The 20876-nt window shown below is 36.1% G+C and overlaps 1 protein-coding gene across 3 annotated transcripts in view; it reads right to left on the bottom strand.

The window, feature by feature from the left end:
- Positions 1 to 19347, bottom strand: part of LOC136026233 (transmembrane protein 245-like) — a 136060-nt gene extending 116713 nt beyond the window's left edge. For 2 of the 3 annotated variants that reach the window (XM_065702576.1, XM_065702579.1), the window contains exons 1-3: positions 19242 to 19347; positions 5185 to 5714; positions 999 to 1232 (exon numbers count right to left, since the gene is read on the bottom strand). In XM_065702576.1, the coding sequence (XP_065558648.1) occupies positions 999 to 1232; positions 5185 to 5706 (756 nt within the window). In that variant the 5' untranslated portion in view covers positions 5707 to 5714; positions 19242 to 19347. Of the gene's footprint in view, positions 1 to 998; positions 1233 to 5184; positions 5715 to 19159 lie in introns of all 3 variants that reach the window. The other variant, XM_065702578.1, reaches the window with a different exon arrangement.
- Between the last annotated feature and the right edge of the window lie 1529 nt (positions 19348 to 20876).

Here is a 20876-nt window from a genome sequence, read left to right as displayed (position 1 = left end):
AACTTAAAGGATCAGAAACTGGCACTACTGTCGAAAGATAAAGCTCTCATTTTTACAAGCTCTAGAATCATTTTTCTGTCAGGAACTGAGGTAAGATACTTATTACTACCCTAATTTTACTAGTCACACTCATTAAACTCGATATTCGTATTATTGCACTGAAAAATACAAGTGTCACCAAATCCTAGATGGTGCTGATAGTTTTTTGTCGACATTAGCGCCAGTTCCCATTCTTACAAGTTAACCAGAGTATTAAGCTTTTACCATAGTTTTCTGTCACAGATTCCGAGGAAGCACCCCACTTTCCACCATCTGGTGTACATTTCAGAACGCCATAAGTGCCACCGCCATGCCCAGCAAGCATCACCTGACGTTCGTGATTCCTGAAAGTGGGCACACTCTCGATCAACATAATAGATTCTCCCAATTTACAAAAGTTAATAAAAAATCACAGTTTCTGCCGGGTAGCCTTAACTCGGATCCCTGGTTTCAAAATGAGAGTCTCATTGCCACTGTACCGAGGTGACCACTATATGAACATGTGATGTTAAATTTGATCATGGTTGCAGAGACAGCTGCGACCTAGTAGAGAACAAATCATGGCTCATAGCTGAAAAACGTGTTCTGGAAAAAATATTGGTGACAAAAAATTGCCAATTATAGCTGATTCGGGAACGATAACTACTATTTCGATTAGTCTTAATAGTAAAACGTTGTTTTGAAAACATATTTATATGAATTTTTGGAAAAGAGCCCAAAACCCTTCAAAGATGGAGTCGGACCGAAACGAGAAGTACACCATTAGAATCATCATTGTTAGAATCGCCGTACAAGGAAACTCAACAATACAGAACTCAAACATGGTACTAGAAAAAAAATAATGGTCATCTTTTGTTTCTTCCAACCCCTCCTCCACTCAACGAAAAACAGAATGCGGTAAAAAAAAACGAGATCGACCCCTAAAATGGGACTGAACCTTATTATGAATAGGGGTCTACCTGATCTCCGACTTCATCATTTGGAAACTGACTATATAAAACACCAAAGATGAAGCTCAAAATAAACGCAAAGGCCAAAACAGGAAATAATATGAACTGGAAGCCTTCAGCAAAATTGGCACAATAGCAGCAAAGCATAAACCAAAACCCATGACTGGTTATTCTCCATACTATCTTATTACTGGGTGTTGTCCATACGAATACGAAGAGAACAGTGATGCCACTTAAAAGTATCTAGAAGAAAAGAAAGTACCTATTAAATTAAAAATAAAATCAGATTGCTTGAATTGGTCAAGCGATAACAAACAGGGCGATAAAATTTAAAAAAACGATGAAAAATTCAGAACTCAACTTTTAATGAAAAAACTTCTGTATGCAGATGTGTAGTTTCTGATAGCGGGCACAAAATTTGAAAACGAGAAGCGCAAGCGGAAAATCAGAGGCAACATTATAGCATTGTCTAGAGTAAAGACCATATGGCTCCATGATTTACTATTTTTATGTCACTTAGTATTTACCAAGTGACATATAGCAATCGCAATTTCTGTTGGTTGGTCTGTCGGTCTAGGTTTTGTTAGTTTGGGCACTTCCAGATAAGCTAGGACGATAAAATTTGGCAGGCGTATCTAAGACTAGACAAGATTAAATTAGAAATAGTCTCTTCCCGATTAAACCATCTGGGGGGAGTGGGGAAAAGTTAATTTGGAAAAATTAGAAAAAATGAGGTATTTTTAACTTACGAACGGGTGATTGGATCTTAATTAAATTTGATATTTAAAAGGACCACGTGTCTCAGAGCTATTATATTAAATCCTGACCGTACCTGGTGAAAATGGGGGGTGGGGGTTGGAGGAAGAAACCGGAAATCTTGGAAAACGCTTAGAGTGTAGAGAACAAGATGAAATTGGTGGGAAGAATAAGCACATGTCCCAGATACGTGATTGACATATCCAGACCAGGTTTACTCTCTTTGGTGGAGTTTGGGGGGAGGGTTAATTCAGAAAAATTAGAAAAAATGAGGTATTTTTTACATACGAACGGGTGATCAGATCTTAATGAAGCTTTATATTCAAAAGGGCCTCGTGTCTCAGAGTTCTTATGTTATATCCTGACCGGATCCGGTGACATTGGGGAGAGTTGGAGGGGGAAGCCTGAAATCTTGGAAAACGCTTAGAGTGTACAGAACGAGATGAAACTAGGTGCGAAGAATAAGCACATGTCCTAGATACGTTATTGACATAACCGGACTTGATCCGGTTGGGGTGGGGTGTAATAAAAACTAGAAAAAATGAGGTATTTTTAACTTACGGACGGGGGATCGGATCTTAATGAAGTTTGTTATTTAGAAGGATTTTGTGTCTCAGAGCTCTTCTTTTAAACCCCAACCGGATCCGGTGAGATTGGGGGGGGCGTAGGGGGGAGCCGAAAATCTTGTTTTTTCCTCCAGAGGCAATTCGTATGGAAGGGGTTGTCACATAAACTTTTGAAGGGCTCATTTGATTGGAAATAGGAAGTTCAAGTGCCCTTTTTAAAAAGAGAAGTGATTGGAGGGCAACTAGCCCCCCCCCCCTCTCACCCCTTTCTTCCTTTTTCTTGCATCCGATAAAAATTTTGAGACAGCCCTTTTGTTAAAATAGTTCAAAGATCATAAAACAACAAGTCTGGCGTCGACACAACCCCTCTCCCCCAGGGCCCAGGAGCAGGCACAGTAAGTTATGCCCTGGGGGCATATATGTTACTATGGAAGGGATGCTCGCATCAACTTCAGAGAGAACTCATTTGATTGGAAATTGATAGTTATAGTTCACTTTCTATGAGTCAAAAGAGATTGTAGGGCAACCAGCCCACCCCCCCTCCACGCCATATTTTCTTCAAACCCATCCGATAAGAACTTTGAGATAACCATATTTTTGAAAATAGTTCAAAGATCATATAACGAAGAATAGATACAATTCCTCAGGGCCCGGAAGCAGGCGTTGTAAGTTATGCTTACAGGGCTCATTTGATTGGAAATTGAAAGTTGTAGTTCAGTTTTTAAGAGTCAAAATAGATCGGAGGGTAACTAGCCCCCCCCCCCCTCACACGCTTTTTTCCTCCAAATGCATCCAATAAAATTTTGAGATAGCCATTTTGCTAAAACATAGCTCAAAGGTTAGAAAACAAAAACTCCACTGTCGACAAAGCTCCAAGGGACCGGGGGCAGGCGTTATAAGCTATGCCCTGGGTGCATATATGGTTCTTATGGAAAGGAAGCTCGTATAAACTTCAGAGAGGCCTCATTTGATTGAAAACTGGAAGTCCTAGTTCACTTTTTTAGAGTCAAAAGAGATCCAATGGAAATAAAATCTCATTTGTAGATGTGCTAAATATTCGTAGCTTAGATAAACTCAATTTTACTATTTACAGAAAGCCAACACAAAGCAATACATACTTACATTTCAAATCAAACCACCCCCCACAAGCTAAAAGAGCTATCGTAATCTCTCTCTCTCTCGTCGATCGTTCCCTAAACATCTCTTCTGATTCCTACATCACAGCAGAACTAAACTTTATCAGGGGCACACTTTTTGGAAATGGGTATCCTCTTTTATTTATTGATAATACACTTAACCATAGACCAAAAAGACATTCCCTTAAAATCAATGGTGGTTCACCATGTGATAATCCCGATAAACCCTCAAATATAATTTACCTCCCATATATCCCAAAAATCACTACGAATCTTAAAAAGGTCTGCAAACAAAATAATCCGTATGTTGTATTTACCAATAATTTCAAAATCACAGATTTCCTAAATTCTGGTAAAGATAATACCCCAGTTCCTCTTCAAAGAGGGGTCTATCAAATACCATGCGACTGTGGCAAATACAATGTGGGTGGAACTCACCAGAATTTAGAGAAATGCAAACAACAGCATAAAGATGATATCACCAAAGCTCTAAATTCTAACATTGCTGCTTTTTCTTTTGATTCTGCTTTAAGCAGCCATGTATTTGAAAATCCTAGCCACAAAACTTTTTCTAAGAATCCGCACTTATTAACAATGACCTAGGCATAAAGCAGGTAGTTTGAGAAGCTATTGGTATCTGACTTAGGATTAATAATAATATTTCCATAAATAGGGATTTGGGGGAATATTCACTAAAAGCTCTATACACAAATTTAAATAAAAACGATCTTACAAAACATTTTAAAAACCAGTAGATATTAACACAGAACTAGCCACAAATACAGCTTTGAGGTTAGCTGTCAAAGAAGCAAGATTAGTGCTAAAAATATGTCTTTAATTATTCTTCTTTCATTTCAATGAATTAGCTTGTTCCATCTCACTTTATCTATCAGTCCTGACTGAACTTCGCTCAAGTAAGGACACTGGGACTGGTTTAAAAATTTCTGATTCCAATTTATTGGTTGCAAGTTGTTGTAAGTTTTTCTTCTTCTATATATTGACGTTTTACTGGGGACAGCCCATGGACATAGGGCCGAAATAATCGTTCAAATTAGATTTCCACTGTCTTACAAAAAGAATTTCCCTATTATTCTTCTTGTTTTTGATGTTTGCAAAACCCAATGATTATTTGCGGGAAGATCCTTTTGATCAATCTTTGGTGGAGAGAGGGAGGCTCCATGAAAAGCAGTTCTATCCGAATCTGAGCCATATTTGAATCATTATAACGCATCAAATTTTCCTCCATCCGGTGTAAGTTTCTTTCATTCTTTTCCTTTCTCATATATAATAGTTGCGTTTTGTTTTTTCGTGGGCAATCAAAGATGTAATCAGATCAACGGGTACCTTGTCCCTTTCCCCCTCCAACACCAAATTTTCCCAACTTTCTGGGCACTTGTTATTCGAATTATCCGATAAACCCACCCATAGTAACCAAAAGTTTAGAAACGTGTTGAAAAAAAACTGTCTTGCAACCAAAATTATCCATAAACTATTATTGCGATTTACCTTTAGAAAAAACAGATTATAGCAAATACAAAATGAAGGATATTAAAAAAAAGCTTGAACTCTTCAAAAATCCACAATATTAACTACGAATAAGGGGGAAAATATTCAAAACTACTCGAACAAATATTTTAATGTTCCACTTTCTTACAATATTAATGAAAGCCATGGCCATTAGGAAGATGAAAGTACACAAAATGCATTATAGGCCTGTGAAAAAAAAACCATACTCACCATTGTTATGGAGAGGATTGAAGCAAATTCACTTATAAATGAATTAATGGTAGAAACACCGTCTTTAAATACATAAAATATACTAAAAGGAACGTAGGAATAAATGCCAATGGCCAGCATTACCACTCCAGTAATTGATATGATTGTCACAAGTTTTTGACACAAAAATACAAAAGAATTTTCGGTGAATCTGTCAACAACGCTTAGTGGAGCCATAATACTGCCAAATATCAATGGGGTCTTTTGATTTATCATATTTTGTAAATAATTTGTGACCCAGGAAACAGCAGCCGTTTTGGCAGGGTAAAGAACAGAACCAATCAGAACAGCCCAAAGCAATGGCTTTATAAACGGCTCTAAAATTAAGTAAACTGCCATTCCTGCACCAACTCCCAAAAGAACAAATATGAACGCAATGATATTATAAACAGCATTCTTGATGGCTTTTTCATGACCTTGTGGGATGAGATTCAACATCTGATCAATCGCAGATCGGTAGGTTTCTGGCGTCATGATGCCCATTTAACAACCTGAAAAAAGTTTTATAACAAAGTGAAAGCTAAGTCAGGCAGTTGAGGGGGTGGGTATCAGGGTATTTATCCTGTAGTTAGGTTTAACACAAGAAATGCATGCATGCATTACCATTCCATAAATACCCTGCATTACCCATTACCTGGAGGTAATGGGTGTTAGTGGTCTGAATCTTGACCTAATTTGACGAATCCCCCTCCCCTAACAATAACAATAATAGTAATAATGAACAGATCCCAGTTTTTAAGAGGGATGAATACCCCCTTGAAGAGGTTTAAAAAGTGTCTTTGGTACTTTCTGAAAATGCATTCTTCTTCTTCTAAGAATCACCTATTCCAAGTGGCTCATCAAATTGGTCCATTCACAGATGTATAGTATTAACTTCATATAATATTGGGTTGATCAACCATGATTGCAACATAAAACAATTCAAATAATATGACAAAATAAAACATAAGGAGATTAAAAATAAGGTAAAAAGTAAATACAATAAACTGAATACATAAAATAAGAAATTAAGCAGCATAAAAAATCAGAAGTAACAATAGTAACACCTCTTGTTCAAAATCAACGTTACATTAACCACGAATCAAAATGCATTCAACTAAAGATTCGTCCAGAAACCTTCATATATCTTATTTCGATCTTCATTAACAATTACAAAAAGAGGTCAGAATTCCCATTGGTGTTATGTCTGTTTTGTTTTTAAGATGGCATGTCTGAATGACAATATTCTTTGTAAATTTAGCCATTAGAACAGAGGAACTGGTTTGTAATTAATAGATAATTGAGTGAAATTAACAGTTTAAATAAGCATATAACTCTGTTAATTCTTTTGGTCTTTCTTCGTGATAATAAAAATAGGTCAGTTTACCATTCTTTTTTAATGCTATGACAGTTATTTAAATTACAAAGACAAATATATAGTTTAAAATCAGAGTTAAAGGTCAAATATTTGCTTGCTATCAATACAAAGTATGTAGTACAGTTGTAGAGTTGTACAAGGAATAGCTGCTGCCCTGGCATCCTTGGCTACCAAGATCAGTCTTGGAGTACAAAGAAAACTAATTAAAAGTTTCTAAAGTGTGTCCTAGGTTTTCCAACACTGTATTCAGGGGCATCCATTCATGAAAATATAAAGAAGTCCATGATTTAAGTTCCAAAGTCTAGGGGGAGGGGTGCATCTTGCCCTTTTTTGAATAAAAGTACAAAAAAATGCATTTAAAAAAATCTATTGAGGGAGGCAAAATATATCTAAGGGAGCATTTACCACCCTCCCTCATTCAGTTTTGCCGGCTGTATTCTAATTCCATTTTTATTATCTACAGAGTGCTTAAATATTTCAAAGATGTGACAGAGAATTAGCTTATTGTTGCAAGAACACTAATTATTTTCTAAAATTTTCTATAATACCAAGTTTTTAATGTTGTTCTGCCAAAACATTTTACAATTTGTACACATAGTTTAAGCCACCTGAGGAGTGGGCAGCATACCACAAATGGGTTTTCAATTCTTAATGTGAGCATATTCCAATATTCAATTATCATTAACCATCATTAATTGTTTGTTATCACCTTCAATCTAAAATGACAGGTAACAATATATTTACCCCCTATGTTACTTATAATCAGATACAACACTATAGTGTTTTCTTTTCGAATAGGCACTTCAAATGGAAGGGGTGATTTAGTAAACTTTGAAGGGGGCTCATCAAAATGATAGCCTAATTGAAAATTCTAGTGTCCTTTTTGAGAGTCAAAAGTGATTGAAAGTGAAACAGCCTTCCTTCCAAACCCTTTTTAGCTGCCCTCCCCCCCCCCTAAAGAAATCTGATCAAGATTTTGAGATACCTATTTTCTTTTAAATATTTAAAAGGTCAAACAACTATGGTTCGAGGGATAATATGACTCCCTTGAGCCATAGGGATGTAAGTTACACAAATTGCTCATTGTTTACACACAGGATTTACTATTGGGAAAGGCAGGCATACTTGATCCCAGGTCTCCAACAAAGCTAAGAGTTTTAACAAGGAACTTCGACAAGTGTTGAGAAAGATGTCGAATTAAATCAAAAGATACTATGTGCATCCAGATTGTCACAAGAGTGTATCCCATCCCCATAACTCAGGACTAGTTTAGGGTAAAAAATTAAAACTTTCAGGGCTGCTACTACTGCATCAACTGTGACTACTTGCAACAGTGACTGTGACTACTTTGTGACTGCAACTTCTTATGACTATGACTGTGACTACTTGCAAATGAGACTTCTTGCAACTGCGACTACTTGCGCCTGCAATTGCGTCTACTTGCAACTGCAACTACTAGCGAATGTGACAACTTGAGATTAGGGCCGTCACGTATGGGGAAGGGGAAATCCCCTCCCAGTGTTTTCAGCCACTTGTTAAAAATCATGAGTTGGTAAAATCCTTTTTTTTCTTTAAACAAAACCAGGAAAATAGTGACATGTCATCTACAGAAATCTTGAACTTGGTTGGTAAACCCAGCAGTATTGCTGATTCCTGCCGTAATTTTATGAATGGTGCCAATATTTTCCATTCGGTTAAATAAAGAGCATGAAGATATTGACATGACATACCAAAATCCGATGTGGTTAAATGGATCTTCTTTTTCAAATGCTTTTGTTAGATATTTTGTGTTTTTACTTGTCCATGGAGGTTCTGGTGGTAGAGCTTGCAGGTGTAACATCTCACTGAAATCGAAGATTGTATCCTTTGTTTTCAAGGAACTCTCTGCTTTTTCTATCATACATTCTTTATTCTGCTTGCGTTTTTTGTTAAATGTAAGGGCAAGTCCTCATTTAATAATTAGAGCTTTGGAAGAGTGGGATAATTGGGCTAGCCATATCTTTTTCAGGTACTTCAGCATTTGTTGTTCTCTTCTGGTTTGTAGGTCAACTATTCCACTTTCAATTAGTAAGAAGGAGATGGGCATTGTACTTCTTGCCCCAAAGGCTATTCTTAGTGCACTATTTTGGATAACTTCCAGTTTATTTAGTGTGATTTTTGATGCAATATTATAGAAAAGTGAGGCATAATCAATCTTTGCTCTAATGTATTTGCAGTAGAACTCAAGCATAAATACTGTATTTGCTCCCCAAGATTTCTTGGAAAGTATTTTCATGCTGTTGAGTCATCTTATGCATGACTGTTTTATATGTTCCAACATTGTTTGGAGGGACATCTTTTCATCTATCAAACATCCAAGATAAGAGTCTTTAGAAACTCTTTCTATTGTTTGATTTTTTAACATCAAATCTGCGATATCAGTTATACGTCTGTTTGTAAAGACCATCATTTTTGTCTTTGTGGTTGAAAATTCTAAGCCTAGATACTACTACTACTACTAATAATAACTCACTGCAGCACCAAGCCGCCTGAGGCCAACACAGCTACGCACGCTCCTCCTCCAACCTAATCTATTTAAAGCCTCCCTCTTTACATCCTCCCAGGAAGTTCCCATTTCCTTTAAATCTTTATTTATGACATCCTCCCAACCCAGACAAGGACGACCTGCTTTCCGTGTAGCCCCAGACGGTTGGCCAAAAAGGACAATCTTCGGTAATCTGTCATCCTTCATCCGTAGAACGTGACCTAGCCATCTCAACCTTTCTTTCATTATAGCCCCAGAAAGCGGGATTGAACCACACTTTTCGTACAACCTACTGTTTGAAATACGGTCAGTCAGCCGGGTTCCCAGAACAATCCGTAGGCAATTTCTCTGGAAAACATCTAGTAAATTTTCATCTGCTTTTTGGAGTGCCCATGCTTCAGAGCCATATTTGACCACTGTCATCACTGTAGCTTCCAATATAGTCATGGCAGACTGATATTAGGGGACCCTTTATTCCCAGGCTAATCAGTCCATCCAAAATCTGTCTATGGGATACAACATCAAATGCTAACTTAATGTCCATGAAGACTATTATCATGATCTTGTGGTTCTGCAGGGAATAAAGGTCTTATTGGAGCAATGCAGGATTGTCAGTGGTACTTAAACCTTTGCAAAAACCACATTGGAATGGAGGTAAAAATTGTTTGGTTTCCGCAATCCAGTTTATCCTATTTTTTATTAATTTTTCATAAAGCATCCCCATTATAGTTAATAAGGTTATACATCTATGATTTTCTAGTTTTGTTAGATCTTTATGGGACTTGGGTACCATGCTTACTAGTCTCTTTTTCCATGTTTTTTGGAATTCCCCTGATTCCCAGCACTTGTTAATTATTTGAAGTAGCGTTTTTATCCATTTTGAAGGAAGCTTTTAAAAATAATGAGATATATTTGGTCATTTCCTGGTGCTGTTAGTGGTAGGTTTTTAATTGTTGATTCTATCTCATTTATAGTAAAAGGTTGATTATAGGGTGCATCATTAGATGTGTCTCTAACTCTTTTTGTTTCCCAGAGGGTTTTTCTTACAGCCGACTGGTTTATATCTTCTTTGTCTATAACTGGTTTAAGATATTTTGCCCTTCATTGGCTGTTTCCTGATTATCTATAATTCCTTTTCCATCTAATTGAATTGGTATGTTTACTTGGGGTTTTTCATTATAAAAGCCATTCATTTTCTTAATTAACTTAAAGATCTTTGTTAAGGGATGTCTAAAATCAGGTTTTTCAAGCTTCCAGCTTTTACATTTTCTACCTTTACTGTTTTTCTGAATATGGCTGTGGTTTTCGGTAATTGTAGATAATTCTCAAAGGTAACACTATTTCATATTATCTTTAGTCATTTGCTTCTTTGCAAATATTGTTCCACCAGGGGGTGTGTTTGTGTCTTGTGTGTGTTTCTGTTTCATCTGTTATAGTTGACTCTGCTGCTTGTATCAAGCTCTTTTAGAATACTTCAACTATTTCTTCAGTTTTGATTAAGTTTACAAAGGTATTTTCTAGATCTTGCAACTCGAAAATTTCTTGGCATTTGTCCCACTTCACTAGCTTGATGTTTACTTGTTTTCTGCAGCTCTCATTTTCACACTTTGTGGGTTGATCACTTATTTCATGCATTTTGGTAGGTGATCCCTCAACAAAGTGATTTCACTTGCTGACCAGATGGTCCATTTTGAAGCTAGACTAGCTGTTGTAATTGATAGATCTATTGTAGTATATGTATTTGTTCTTTTCCAGTGACATGTTTTCAGGTTTTTTGGTGTGATTAAACATGCATCTAAGATGTCTTGTAGAAAAACTTCCACAGAATTTCCAGCACTATTTGAGATACCACAATCACACCAAACATTATTGTGTGCATTTAGGTCTTCAAGGATTATGCATTTTCCACAGGTAGGGAGTGTTTTCACTATTTCCTCAATAAACTTGCCAAATTTTTCCCCTTTGGGTTGTAAATATTGATGATGTTAACGTTTTGACTATTTTTCAGATATATTGTACATTCTACTGCTTCTATCATATGGTAATTTTTATCTTATGAGATTTCTATATTTAAATGCTTGAAATGGCACTTTTTATTTATGGCTATTAGAGTACCTCCTCTACTGCCTTCTATTCTATCCTGTATTATGATATTAAAACCTGTGAGTTTAAATCTTTTATATTGGACTAGACATGTTTCTTGTAGGCACATGATGTCTACTTTATTTATTTATTTATTAATACCAAATATGGTAAGCTTACAAGCTTACTGCACTAAAGATAATAAAAAAAGAAGCTATGACACTGCTGACAAAATAATACACACATACAAATCTATAAAAAAAAATAACAACTAAAACAAACACTGACAAATAATGTCAGTGTTTTATAATCAAATGCAAAGTTTTTTAACATTTCTGTTTTTGGGCTTGTTACTGATTGACAAAACAACTAACTTATCAGTTGGTCAAGTGTGCTTTCATTTGTAACTTTGAATGATCTGTCTACTTTTGATTCATTGAATTATCTTGGGCTTATTTTAATATCTCCGATTTGTTTTATAACCTATTTATTTTTTCTTCAAACGGAATTGAGCTTATGTCAAATATTCTTGAATTTTTTGCAATTTCTTTTATTATCTTTTTCACCACCGTTTTTACAGCACTTTGATTTGCAAATTCTTGGTCTCTTGATATTTGAGGGAATTCTTCTTTGTTTAGATAAAATTGACTGGTTTTTGGAAGTTGTTTGTTTACAACTTGTACATAAGATTTGCATGCTGGTACAGCTCTTTTAAAACCTATATTTTGGGTTTCTGTAATTTCTATGATAATCTTGTTTTGTCTTCTTTGTTGGTAAGTAGTGGATGTAGTTGCATGGTTACCCTTACAGTTTACAAAATGGTATTTTGTGTTTCTTGTTTCCACTGGCTCAGTTTTTAATGGACTGTCTTTAGATTGATGGGATTTTCCATGTCTAAGGCAAGATGGTTTTGGTGACCTGCACACTGTTTTAACATGACCAAATCTTTGGCAGTCATGGCACTGAATGATTGGTCTGTTATATTGAGCAGCTTCTTTAGGTCTTCCTGCAAACCAAATATGGGAAGGCAAGGTGTGACTTAAAAAGTGATTAACACAGCTTTGCTGTCTTCTGCTTTTCTTGTTTCTTTGTTAAAAAGTTTTAGTCTTTTTATCTGGTGAATTTTCAATTTTGTGTCTAAGCATTCCTTTATATCAGCTTCTGCCATTTTTAAATTCGCACCTTTTATGGCACCACAGACTAACTTTTTTCTTATTTCAACCATTACACTTAAGCTTCATAGTTTGGTAAACTTCAATATTAATTCTTTGGAATTTTCGTTTTGAGCATGGACTATTAATCCTTTCATGGCATGGGATTCCAATTGGAATCACAGTCTTAGCTGCAGCATAAATGCCATCTAGTTATGAGAAATTGAATCAAAAATTATACCACCAGATAGCAGACATCAAGCCCTTTCAAATGAGTACCTGTTTAGATGCACAAACATCTGTTGGGTTTTACCCATGTCATTTCAGTTCTTTGCTTTGTAATTGAAGGAACTCCTGAAGGTAAGAAAAATAAAAACTTTTTTTATTTTCCTTGATATGAGTGTTACCTTACCTTAAATTACCTTAAATCGCAGCTTGGAGCGATATAAGGATTATCCATCCTTGTGATGCTCCATGAGAAAAAAAGAATTCATTTTGGTGTAGATTGTGGCTGTTAGATTAGACTCTTGTGGAGGACTCTGCAGCTTCCCAATTGTAAAGGAACTCCTGGCAGAGCCATTCCCTATCAAGGTGGGACTTGAACATGTCAATTGAAGTAGCAGAAACTGTTTCTTCAGAGAGCTGGTTCCACATATTGATGATCCTTTGGCTGAAGAAGTGGCTTCTATGTCTACTCGTGGAACGCTGCATGGAGAGCTTCAAAGAATGTCCTCTAGTACCAGGATGCAAGGGCTGTGCAAAGAGACTGGGAAGGGTATTTTTAGAGAGGATTTTTTGGTTAAAATAATGTCACCCCTTTTCCGTCGGTATGTCAGCGTCGGCAGCTTCAAACGACGTAGTCTTTCTTTGTATGGAAATTTATTCATGTTGGTAACCATCTTAGTGGCACAACGCTGGACATCCTCAAGCAACTTCCTATCTTTTTTGAAGAAAGGGGCTGCCAATGACATTCCAACCTCCAGGCGTTGACGTACAAGCGCCTTATATAACTTCATAAGAACTTTAGGGTGTCGGCTGGAGATGGTTCTTTTTATGGTACCGAGGGTTTTATTTGCAGAAGATGAAACAGACTTAGCATGGCTGCTAAACTTTAATTGGTGATCTACAATAACCCCAAGATCTCTTTCATCGGAAACAGCAGAAAGGAAGTTGTCTTGAAGGAAATACTTATGATGCTTGTTATTTTTGCCAAAATGAATTACATGGCATTTGTCAACATTGAAAGTCAGAAGCCACATGTTAGCCCATCTTTCTAGACTATCAAGATCTGTTTGAATTGATTGCTGGTCAGAGGGAGTAGCCGCTTTTCCAACTAGTTTTGAGTCATCATTGTAAAGGGTAATATGATTTGAAAGAAGGGTGGGTAATTCGTTAACATAGAAGTTGAAAAGTGTTGGTCCAAGAATAGTGCCCTGGGGCACGCCACTTAATACAGTTGTGGGAGAAGAGAAATGAGGAGTTCCTTGCAAATCAAAAACTCTGACACTCTGTGATCTTTCAGAAAGGAAGCCCATAATCCACTGTAAAACACCTTCGTTGACACCTGCAGCCCTCAATTTGATTATGAGGAATTCATGACAAACTATGTCGAATGGTTTGGACAGATCAAGAAGAATCATGTCGACAGGAAAACCCTCATCAAGCAGTGTAGTCACTAATTCATATGTTTGGATAAGGTTAGTGTCCAAAGATCTACCAGATCTGAAACCATGTTGTGATGTGGAAAGGATATTATTGACCTCAAGATGTTCAATTAGAGCTTTATTAACAAATCTCTCAAGCACCTTAACAACTGCAGAGGTGATGCTTATGGGACGGTAATTCTCTGCTGAGTCTCTTCGTCCCTTTTTATGGATCAGGGTTATATAAGATGTTTTCCAATCATGCGGTAGTTCCCCATTTTGAAGAGATAACCGGAACAGCATGCACAGGGGGTAGCTGAGAGCTTTTTGACACTCCCTAAGAAGACGTGGATGAACACCGTCTGGTCCCTTTGACTTATTTACATCAAGCTTCTCAAGGCTATTGAAAACCATTAATTCACCTACTGACAGATCAGGCATAGGGAAAAGCACTTCAAACAATGGAGGATCTGGTGAGGAGGTGCCTGAATTTTGGGTAAAGGCAGAAACAAATTGTGCATTTAGAATGTTGGCCTTATCTATTGGAGATGAGTGTAATACACTGTTGTCAACAAGGTCAGGAATAGTATGATGATTTGGGTTTTTAGAAGAGACATGTCTCCAAAAAGATTTTGGGTTTAACTTGATCTCAGAAGCCAAATTTTCCTCGTAGGCAGATTTCAGTTTTTTTTTACAGAATCTGTTACACGATTCTGTACTGCCTTATAAAATGACAGGGTCTCCTGGTTCCTCTTCTTCATATACCGTTTCCAAGCTCTAGATTTCTGGTTAATCAGCTTCTTAACTTCCTTAGTGAGGAAGGGAAGTGTTTTGGGCTGTTTCCTAAAAATAACCCTGGAATGTTTCTTTTCAACAGCAAGAAGAGTTTTTTTTGAAATTTAGCCACGACTCATTGATATCACAGGTGACAAGCATTGACCAGTTTGCAGATGAAAGTTCCTGCTGTATTGCCTCATAGTCGGTGAAAGTCTGAGGACAAAATTTAGGTTGAGGACGACTAATTAGGGACAACACAGACAGAATAACTAGGTGGTCACTACTAGCAATTGGTGGTAAATAATCATTACGAATGAGGGAATCAGTATCACGCAAAATGACAAGGTCTAACAGCAAGGGATTCTGATCAGCTCTATAGCGTGTAGGCTTATCAATAGTCTGATGAAGAAAATTATTTGATAGGCAAGATAAAAAAGGTGAGTCCCTACTATTAGATGAAATATGTCCAGTTCCTTCAACCCACTCAATTGCGGGAAAATTAAAATCTCCAGTGATTATTAACTCAAATGAGCTAGGAAGGGAAATTGAAGATGTCATTTCATCAATGATAGTTTTGAGGGCCAATTCACTATCTTCAAGGGAAGGAGCACTTGGACTTCAATAAACGCACCCAAGACACAAATTTTTATTAGCAATGGAGATATCAAGCCAAACACTTTCTATCAAAGATATATCAAGCATAGTAGGATTTACAACACTAACCTGGATACCATCTCTTACATAAACACCAACTCCTCTTTGACAATTTGAGTGCTCCAAGTTGCTAAATAGTTGATATCCTGAGATCTGTAGGGATGTTTCAGTAACCGCCAAAAAACTATGTTTCAGTAACAATTCAACAAAACTCGCAATATCTGTTGCTTCCTCCCTAAGAAGCACTCCGGATTCTAGAAGCTTATTTGTCAGACAGTCAACATTGCTTGAAAGAACATGGAAAGTATTTTCAGAAAGGGGCTTCTGACTAAGGAAATTTGGCTGTTGAGACTCAGAGGTAATATCAGATATAGTACTTGAAAAACTTGAATCTGCTGAATTCTGACATGACACAAGCAAATTATTAGATATAACATTTGAAGTAACATTAGCAGAAATAGCTCTTAAATTGACATGGGAAACATTTGGAGAAGGATTGGATGAAGCTTCACAAGAAATATCAACTGACGATTTATCAAAAAGAAGCACTGGGGAAACGAAACTATTTACATGAGGATGCGATGATATAACTAGGTTTCCATTGTGGATTGCTTTGGAGGGAAAAGTTAAAGAAAAAATTGGGCAGATAAAAAATGATTAGAATATCAATTATGACTAATCAATTGAGGTGGGGGATCTCTGGTTGACCGGTAGGGCCACTCATTTGTCTTGATCTCATAAGGCATCAACTGGCCATAAAGGTAAAACAAACATTATAATGGTCAGATTTGTTTTGCAGGGGTTATTATTTTTGTTTGTATGTTTTTGATTATTTCTTTATAACCTTAGAATTTTTAGCTTTGGTAGCTCTGTAGTTGTGCTATTTAATTAGTGACTTTTAGTGATTATTTTTCAAAAAACTAGTGATTTTTTCCTGATTCTGGTGATTTTTAATGGTAGAGTGCATAAAATTAAGCAAAATAGATTAGCCTTGAATCTTTACAGAATAAGGGATATTTTAGTAAGAACGTTATTGAAAACTAAGAAAACTAAATGTTATCCAAGTAATGACTTGAAGCAAAGTGTCTTTGGATGTAGAAAAGGAAAAAAAATGGATTCTTTTCTGTTGTTTTATTATCTGTGTGCTGAATCTGATGAAAGATATAGTAGTTGATATAAAGAAAGCTAAGAAAACCTAAACCATTCTTTTGTCCAAGAAACCATACTTAACCAAATATTTGGTCAAATTTGACAGAGACTGGGCTGATATTTGTATATTTCATAAACTTTTTTCAGTAATTATTGCTGAAATTAATTAATTTAAATTGTTGTTTTATATAATGCATGTCAATAAAAAGTAGATGTAGAACTAAAATTTATCATTTTTATTTTTAGTGCTATCATGTCAGAGAGGGAGGAAAGATTATTCAGAAGCCAGACTTCCAGAAATGCAAACCACATCTTTTTGTGGGATGAGGCTGTTCTGTATATTCTTGAACCAGATGGAAAACTGTCTGATCTGGAAACTGAAGACAATGAGGACCTTGACCATGAGGAAGATGATAACAATCCTGACTGGAACCCCCCCCCCCTTGAATACAATGTCAATGAAGATGATTTACCTTTACTTTCATTGACTCATGTATACATCATCAATTGAAGTGCATCTCTACCCCATCCCCTTTGGTCACCTCTCTCATTAGTGGCCCATCTACCTCTGGTACAGCAACACCTTTCCAATCTTCATCTTCAAGAGAATTTCAATAGAGAAGACAAAACTTTGAACCACCCCATGTAACCTGGAAGTCTTCTTTTCCTCTACCTCCTCTGGAAATTCCAACTCATGTTGAATATTTCAAGCAGATGTTAGTTGATGATGACATGGTCAAAGGCCTTGTTTTTCAGTCCAATTTGTATGCAATGCAGAAGGAGGGTATCCAATTGAAATTCACCAGCAAAGAGATGGGACAGTTCCTGGGAATCCATATGCTCATGGGCATAATAAAACAGCCCACAATTTCGCAACACAGGGATAGAGCTACAAGGTTTCCCCTCATTGCAGATGTCAGGCTTGCAGTCCTGAGACCAGTTCAAAACCCTTCAAAGATTTTTTCATGTAAACAATAGCCATCTTGCTGTTACAAAAGGTCAAGATGGCTACAATTCTCTTTTCAAACTTCGGCCAGTTATAGACAGACTGCAAGCATATCTAAAGAAAATCCCTGCCGAGGAAAGGCAGAGTATTGACAAACAAATGGTCCCTTATAAGGGAAGGATAAGCTTCAATCAATAGCTCAAGGACAAACCCTACTCCCGGGGAATCAAGATTTTCATTTGGACAGGGGCCAGCAGAATCATCTATGACTTTGAGGTTTATACTGGGAAAGGTTTGGTTCTGGTCAATGAGCTTGGTCAGGAAGGAGAGGTTGTGCTCAGACTAGCAGAGCCAATTCCAAGAAACAAGAACTTCAAGCTCTTTTTTGACAATTATTACACAAGTATACCCCTGATTCAGAGATCAAGACTGTTCCACTCCAAAAAGACCAAAGCTTGTCAAACCAAAGTAATATGACAGTACTCACTATGATGGCATCCAGCATTGGCCAGAGATAGTGGCTGATAAGAAGCAATACCAGTTCTGCTCTGCTTATGCTTGAATCCAATGTTCAAAGTGTCAGGTTTCATTATGTCTGGTGCAGAACAGAAACTATTTCAAAACCTTTCATACCCAATGACTATTTTGTATTTTTTCATCTTTGTATTGGCATTAAAAATACATTTCCATGTTGGACCAGTATATGGAATTTTTGGCATGTGACAGCAGATGATGTCAATAAGAGTCATGACTGTAAGTCTGGAATAAATGAATGAAACTGATTTTTGTGTTTCAAATGCATCATATGTGAAGTCATTTAAGGCTAAAATCTGGAAATGGATTTTTTTTTTTTCTTTAACTCTAGTATAATTCAGTCCTGAAAGTGTTAATAGTTCATTGTTCTTTACCAAGTCATATTTAAACTTGTTTTCTTTTAGTAGGCTATTTTCTTCAAGTCTTTGATAATTGTGCTGTGGTTAGGGAACTGCTTGTTATGTTCTGTGGGGACTATATTTACACTGTAGTGATATTCCATATCCATTAATAGCTAGAGTCATTGAAAAAAAAATGCTGTTTTTGTTTTATTTTCCAGGTTAACCTTTTCATGCCTCTTAGGGATTTTGAGGGTGTTTGGCACTGCTAGGGACAAAATTCTAACATTTTATTCTCTTCTCCTTTTACTGTTAATGTCATTACTAATACTTTTACTCTCAGCCTCTCTGCCAGGAACTGCTTCACCTATATAGCTTTCATTGTCACTCTTATTTCTTGCTTCATCACTTGAAGCTTCAAATCTATTTTGCACAGAGAGCTAGAAATGTTCCTTGATTGTTTCTCTTTTTTCAATTGTACTGTCTTATTCTCTTTGTTTTTATTTATCCATTGACTTGTATCTGTTTGATTATAGCATTTATAGCCTGATTCTGACCTGGACTTGTGATTGTTTGATATGTCACTGATTGGGGGAGCCAGTGAATGGAAACTGATTGAATCTATTTTTGGGGCCAGGCTATAGTTGCGCAGGCTGAGTCTTGTAATTTTATGGGCTGCAAAAAGTCCATTCACCAGTAGGCTAGGCGATTGCTGAACCCGAATTATGGTCGGTGTTGGTCTCCCTTTACTGCCCAATTTACTCAGTTTATCAAAACTTACTGTTTTACACTTTCAATCTTTTTCAAATTCTGAGTAGAACTAGCATAAATATAAACTTAAAAAGAAAGATTTATCATCCCACCGTTTAATCTTTTCTCGATACTTTCCTTATAAAAGCCTCATTTTTGTTATTCAAAATTGGCGCTTTAGTAACCATGTTTCCAGTCGACAGTGGAAAAAGAAATAATGGTCATCGTTAGTAAAAAATCCTGTCATAGCTGTAAAAAAAAAAAAAATCAGACTTTTTTCTGGCAAGCGTCAGCTCTTAAGTTTTTGAGTCCTGGTGAGAAAGTCAATCTTCTAAATACAACCCAACCTCTAAAACCGGAACTACAAAGTAGGCTTATAAAAGATAATGGTATACAAAAAAATAATCAACTCATATAGATTAAAACTATCAACAGTGGATACTCATAAAAACGAATGCAGTAGCTCATAAAAGATTAGTCACTCCAGATCATATTTTAAAGTCATTTAAATGGTTCTCGGCTTAAAATTATTCAAGCTAGAAAGAAAACACAGAACTAAACATGGATAATTGCGTCCTCTCCGATAAGCTTAAACTTTCTCAGAAGAATATCATGCATAGAAGAATCAATTGCTTTCTTTACATCCCTAATTTAAGCAGCTGGAATTAACCCTGAATCTAATCCAGATAATTTAAGGCCCAAAAAATCCACAAAAAAGTAAAAAGATATATACTATTTATTCAAAAATCTTACTGTCTGTCTATACATAGCGATGACTATGATATTATTATTTGTTTTCAAAAAAAGGCAAGAATTACCTCACAACTTCATGTGAAAGTTTTCTCATTTTATGAGAATGCTGAAAAATGGATACTCACTTGATTGTCTTCACTTTGTCCTTTCAAATATTTTAGTTCAAAAGCACTTTCCAGTTCAAATATAATGAAAAGAAAGAGGTGTATTCAAAAACTATATTAAAGAGTCAACAACCCCTTAATCCTATGAAACAAGTAAATAGTGCCTCAGTCCTTTAAAACCGAATATTCACATCTGATATACATAGCAAATGAAGCTTTTGTCTAAACAAAGCATTTACATTATATAGAAACGGAATACTGGACATATTGTGTTAAACCAAGGACACAAGAGCCAAGAAACTATGAGCTTTGAGTAAAATATAAATAGCGAACTTAAGCTAAAACAGTCTACTTACACTGCTTTTTAGGTTTAACAGGTTTTTACTTACGAAGCAACAAAAAGTAAGTTATTCCGAGACTAGTCATACCGGGTCTACAAGTATAGTAAGAGAATAATGAAAATTATTCTGGGTGTATGGAATATTCCCATATATAGCCTCCAATTCACTAAGTTTTCATTTAAAATAGATACAAAATATGAATCTAAGTAAAAATTACATTTTTTTCAAGTTTTTGGAGATGAAAGAATGAAAACATAGGATTATCGGTTTGAATGACTAAACTTGATTGATTGCCATCGAATGATAAGAGTTCCGTATGTGGCTGTCGTGCGGCATTTTTTTTTCGAGAATTAATTATTAGTTCATAGTCGTTTTCTACTGTATTTACAAAAGTGCTGTCTTAAAAAATAAGCCAAAATGTATTATACTAGTTGATTGGATTAGCATCGTAAAGTTTGATCGTTCTCTTTTATCAAGATTGATTATTCTTGATGAAACACCTTAATTAAAGTTCTCCTAAAAATAATTCCCAGTCGGAGTTATTGTTCTA

This window comes from Artemia franciscana, chromosome 4 (genome assembly GCF_032884065.1).
Source record: "Artemia franciscana chromosome 4, ASM3288406v1, whole genome shotgun sequence".
In the NCBI taxonomy this organism is placed as follows: domain Eukaryota; kingdom Metazoa; phylum Arthropoda; class Branchiopoda; order Anostraca; family Artemiidae; genus Artemia; species Artemia franciscana.
Note: the sequence above shows the minus strand (reverse complement) of the source record. Positions and strands in the feature narration are given on the sequence as shown.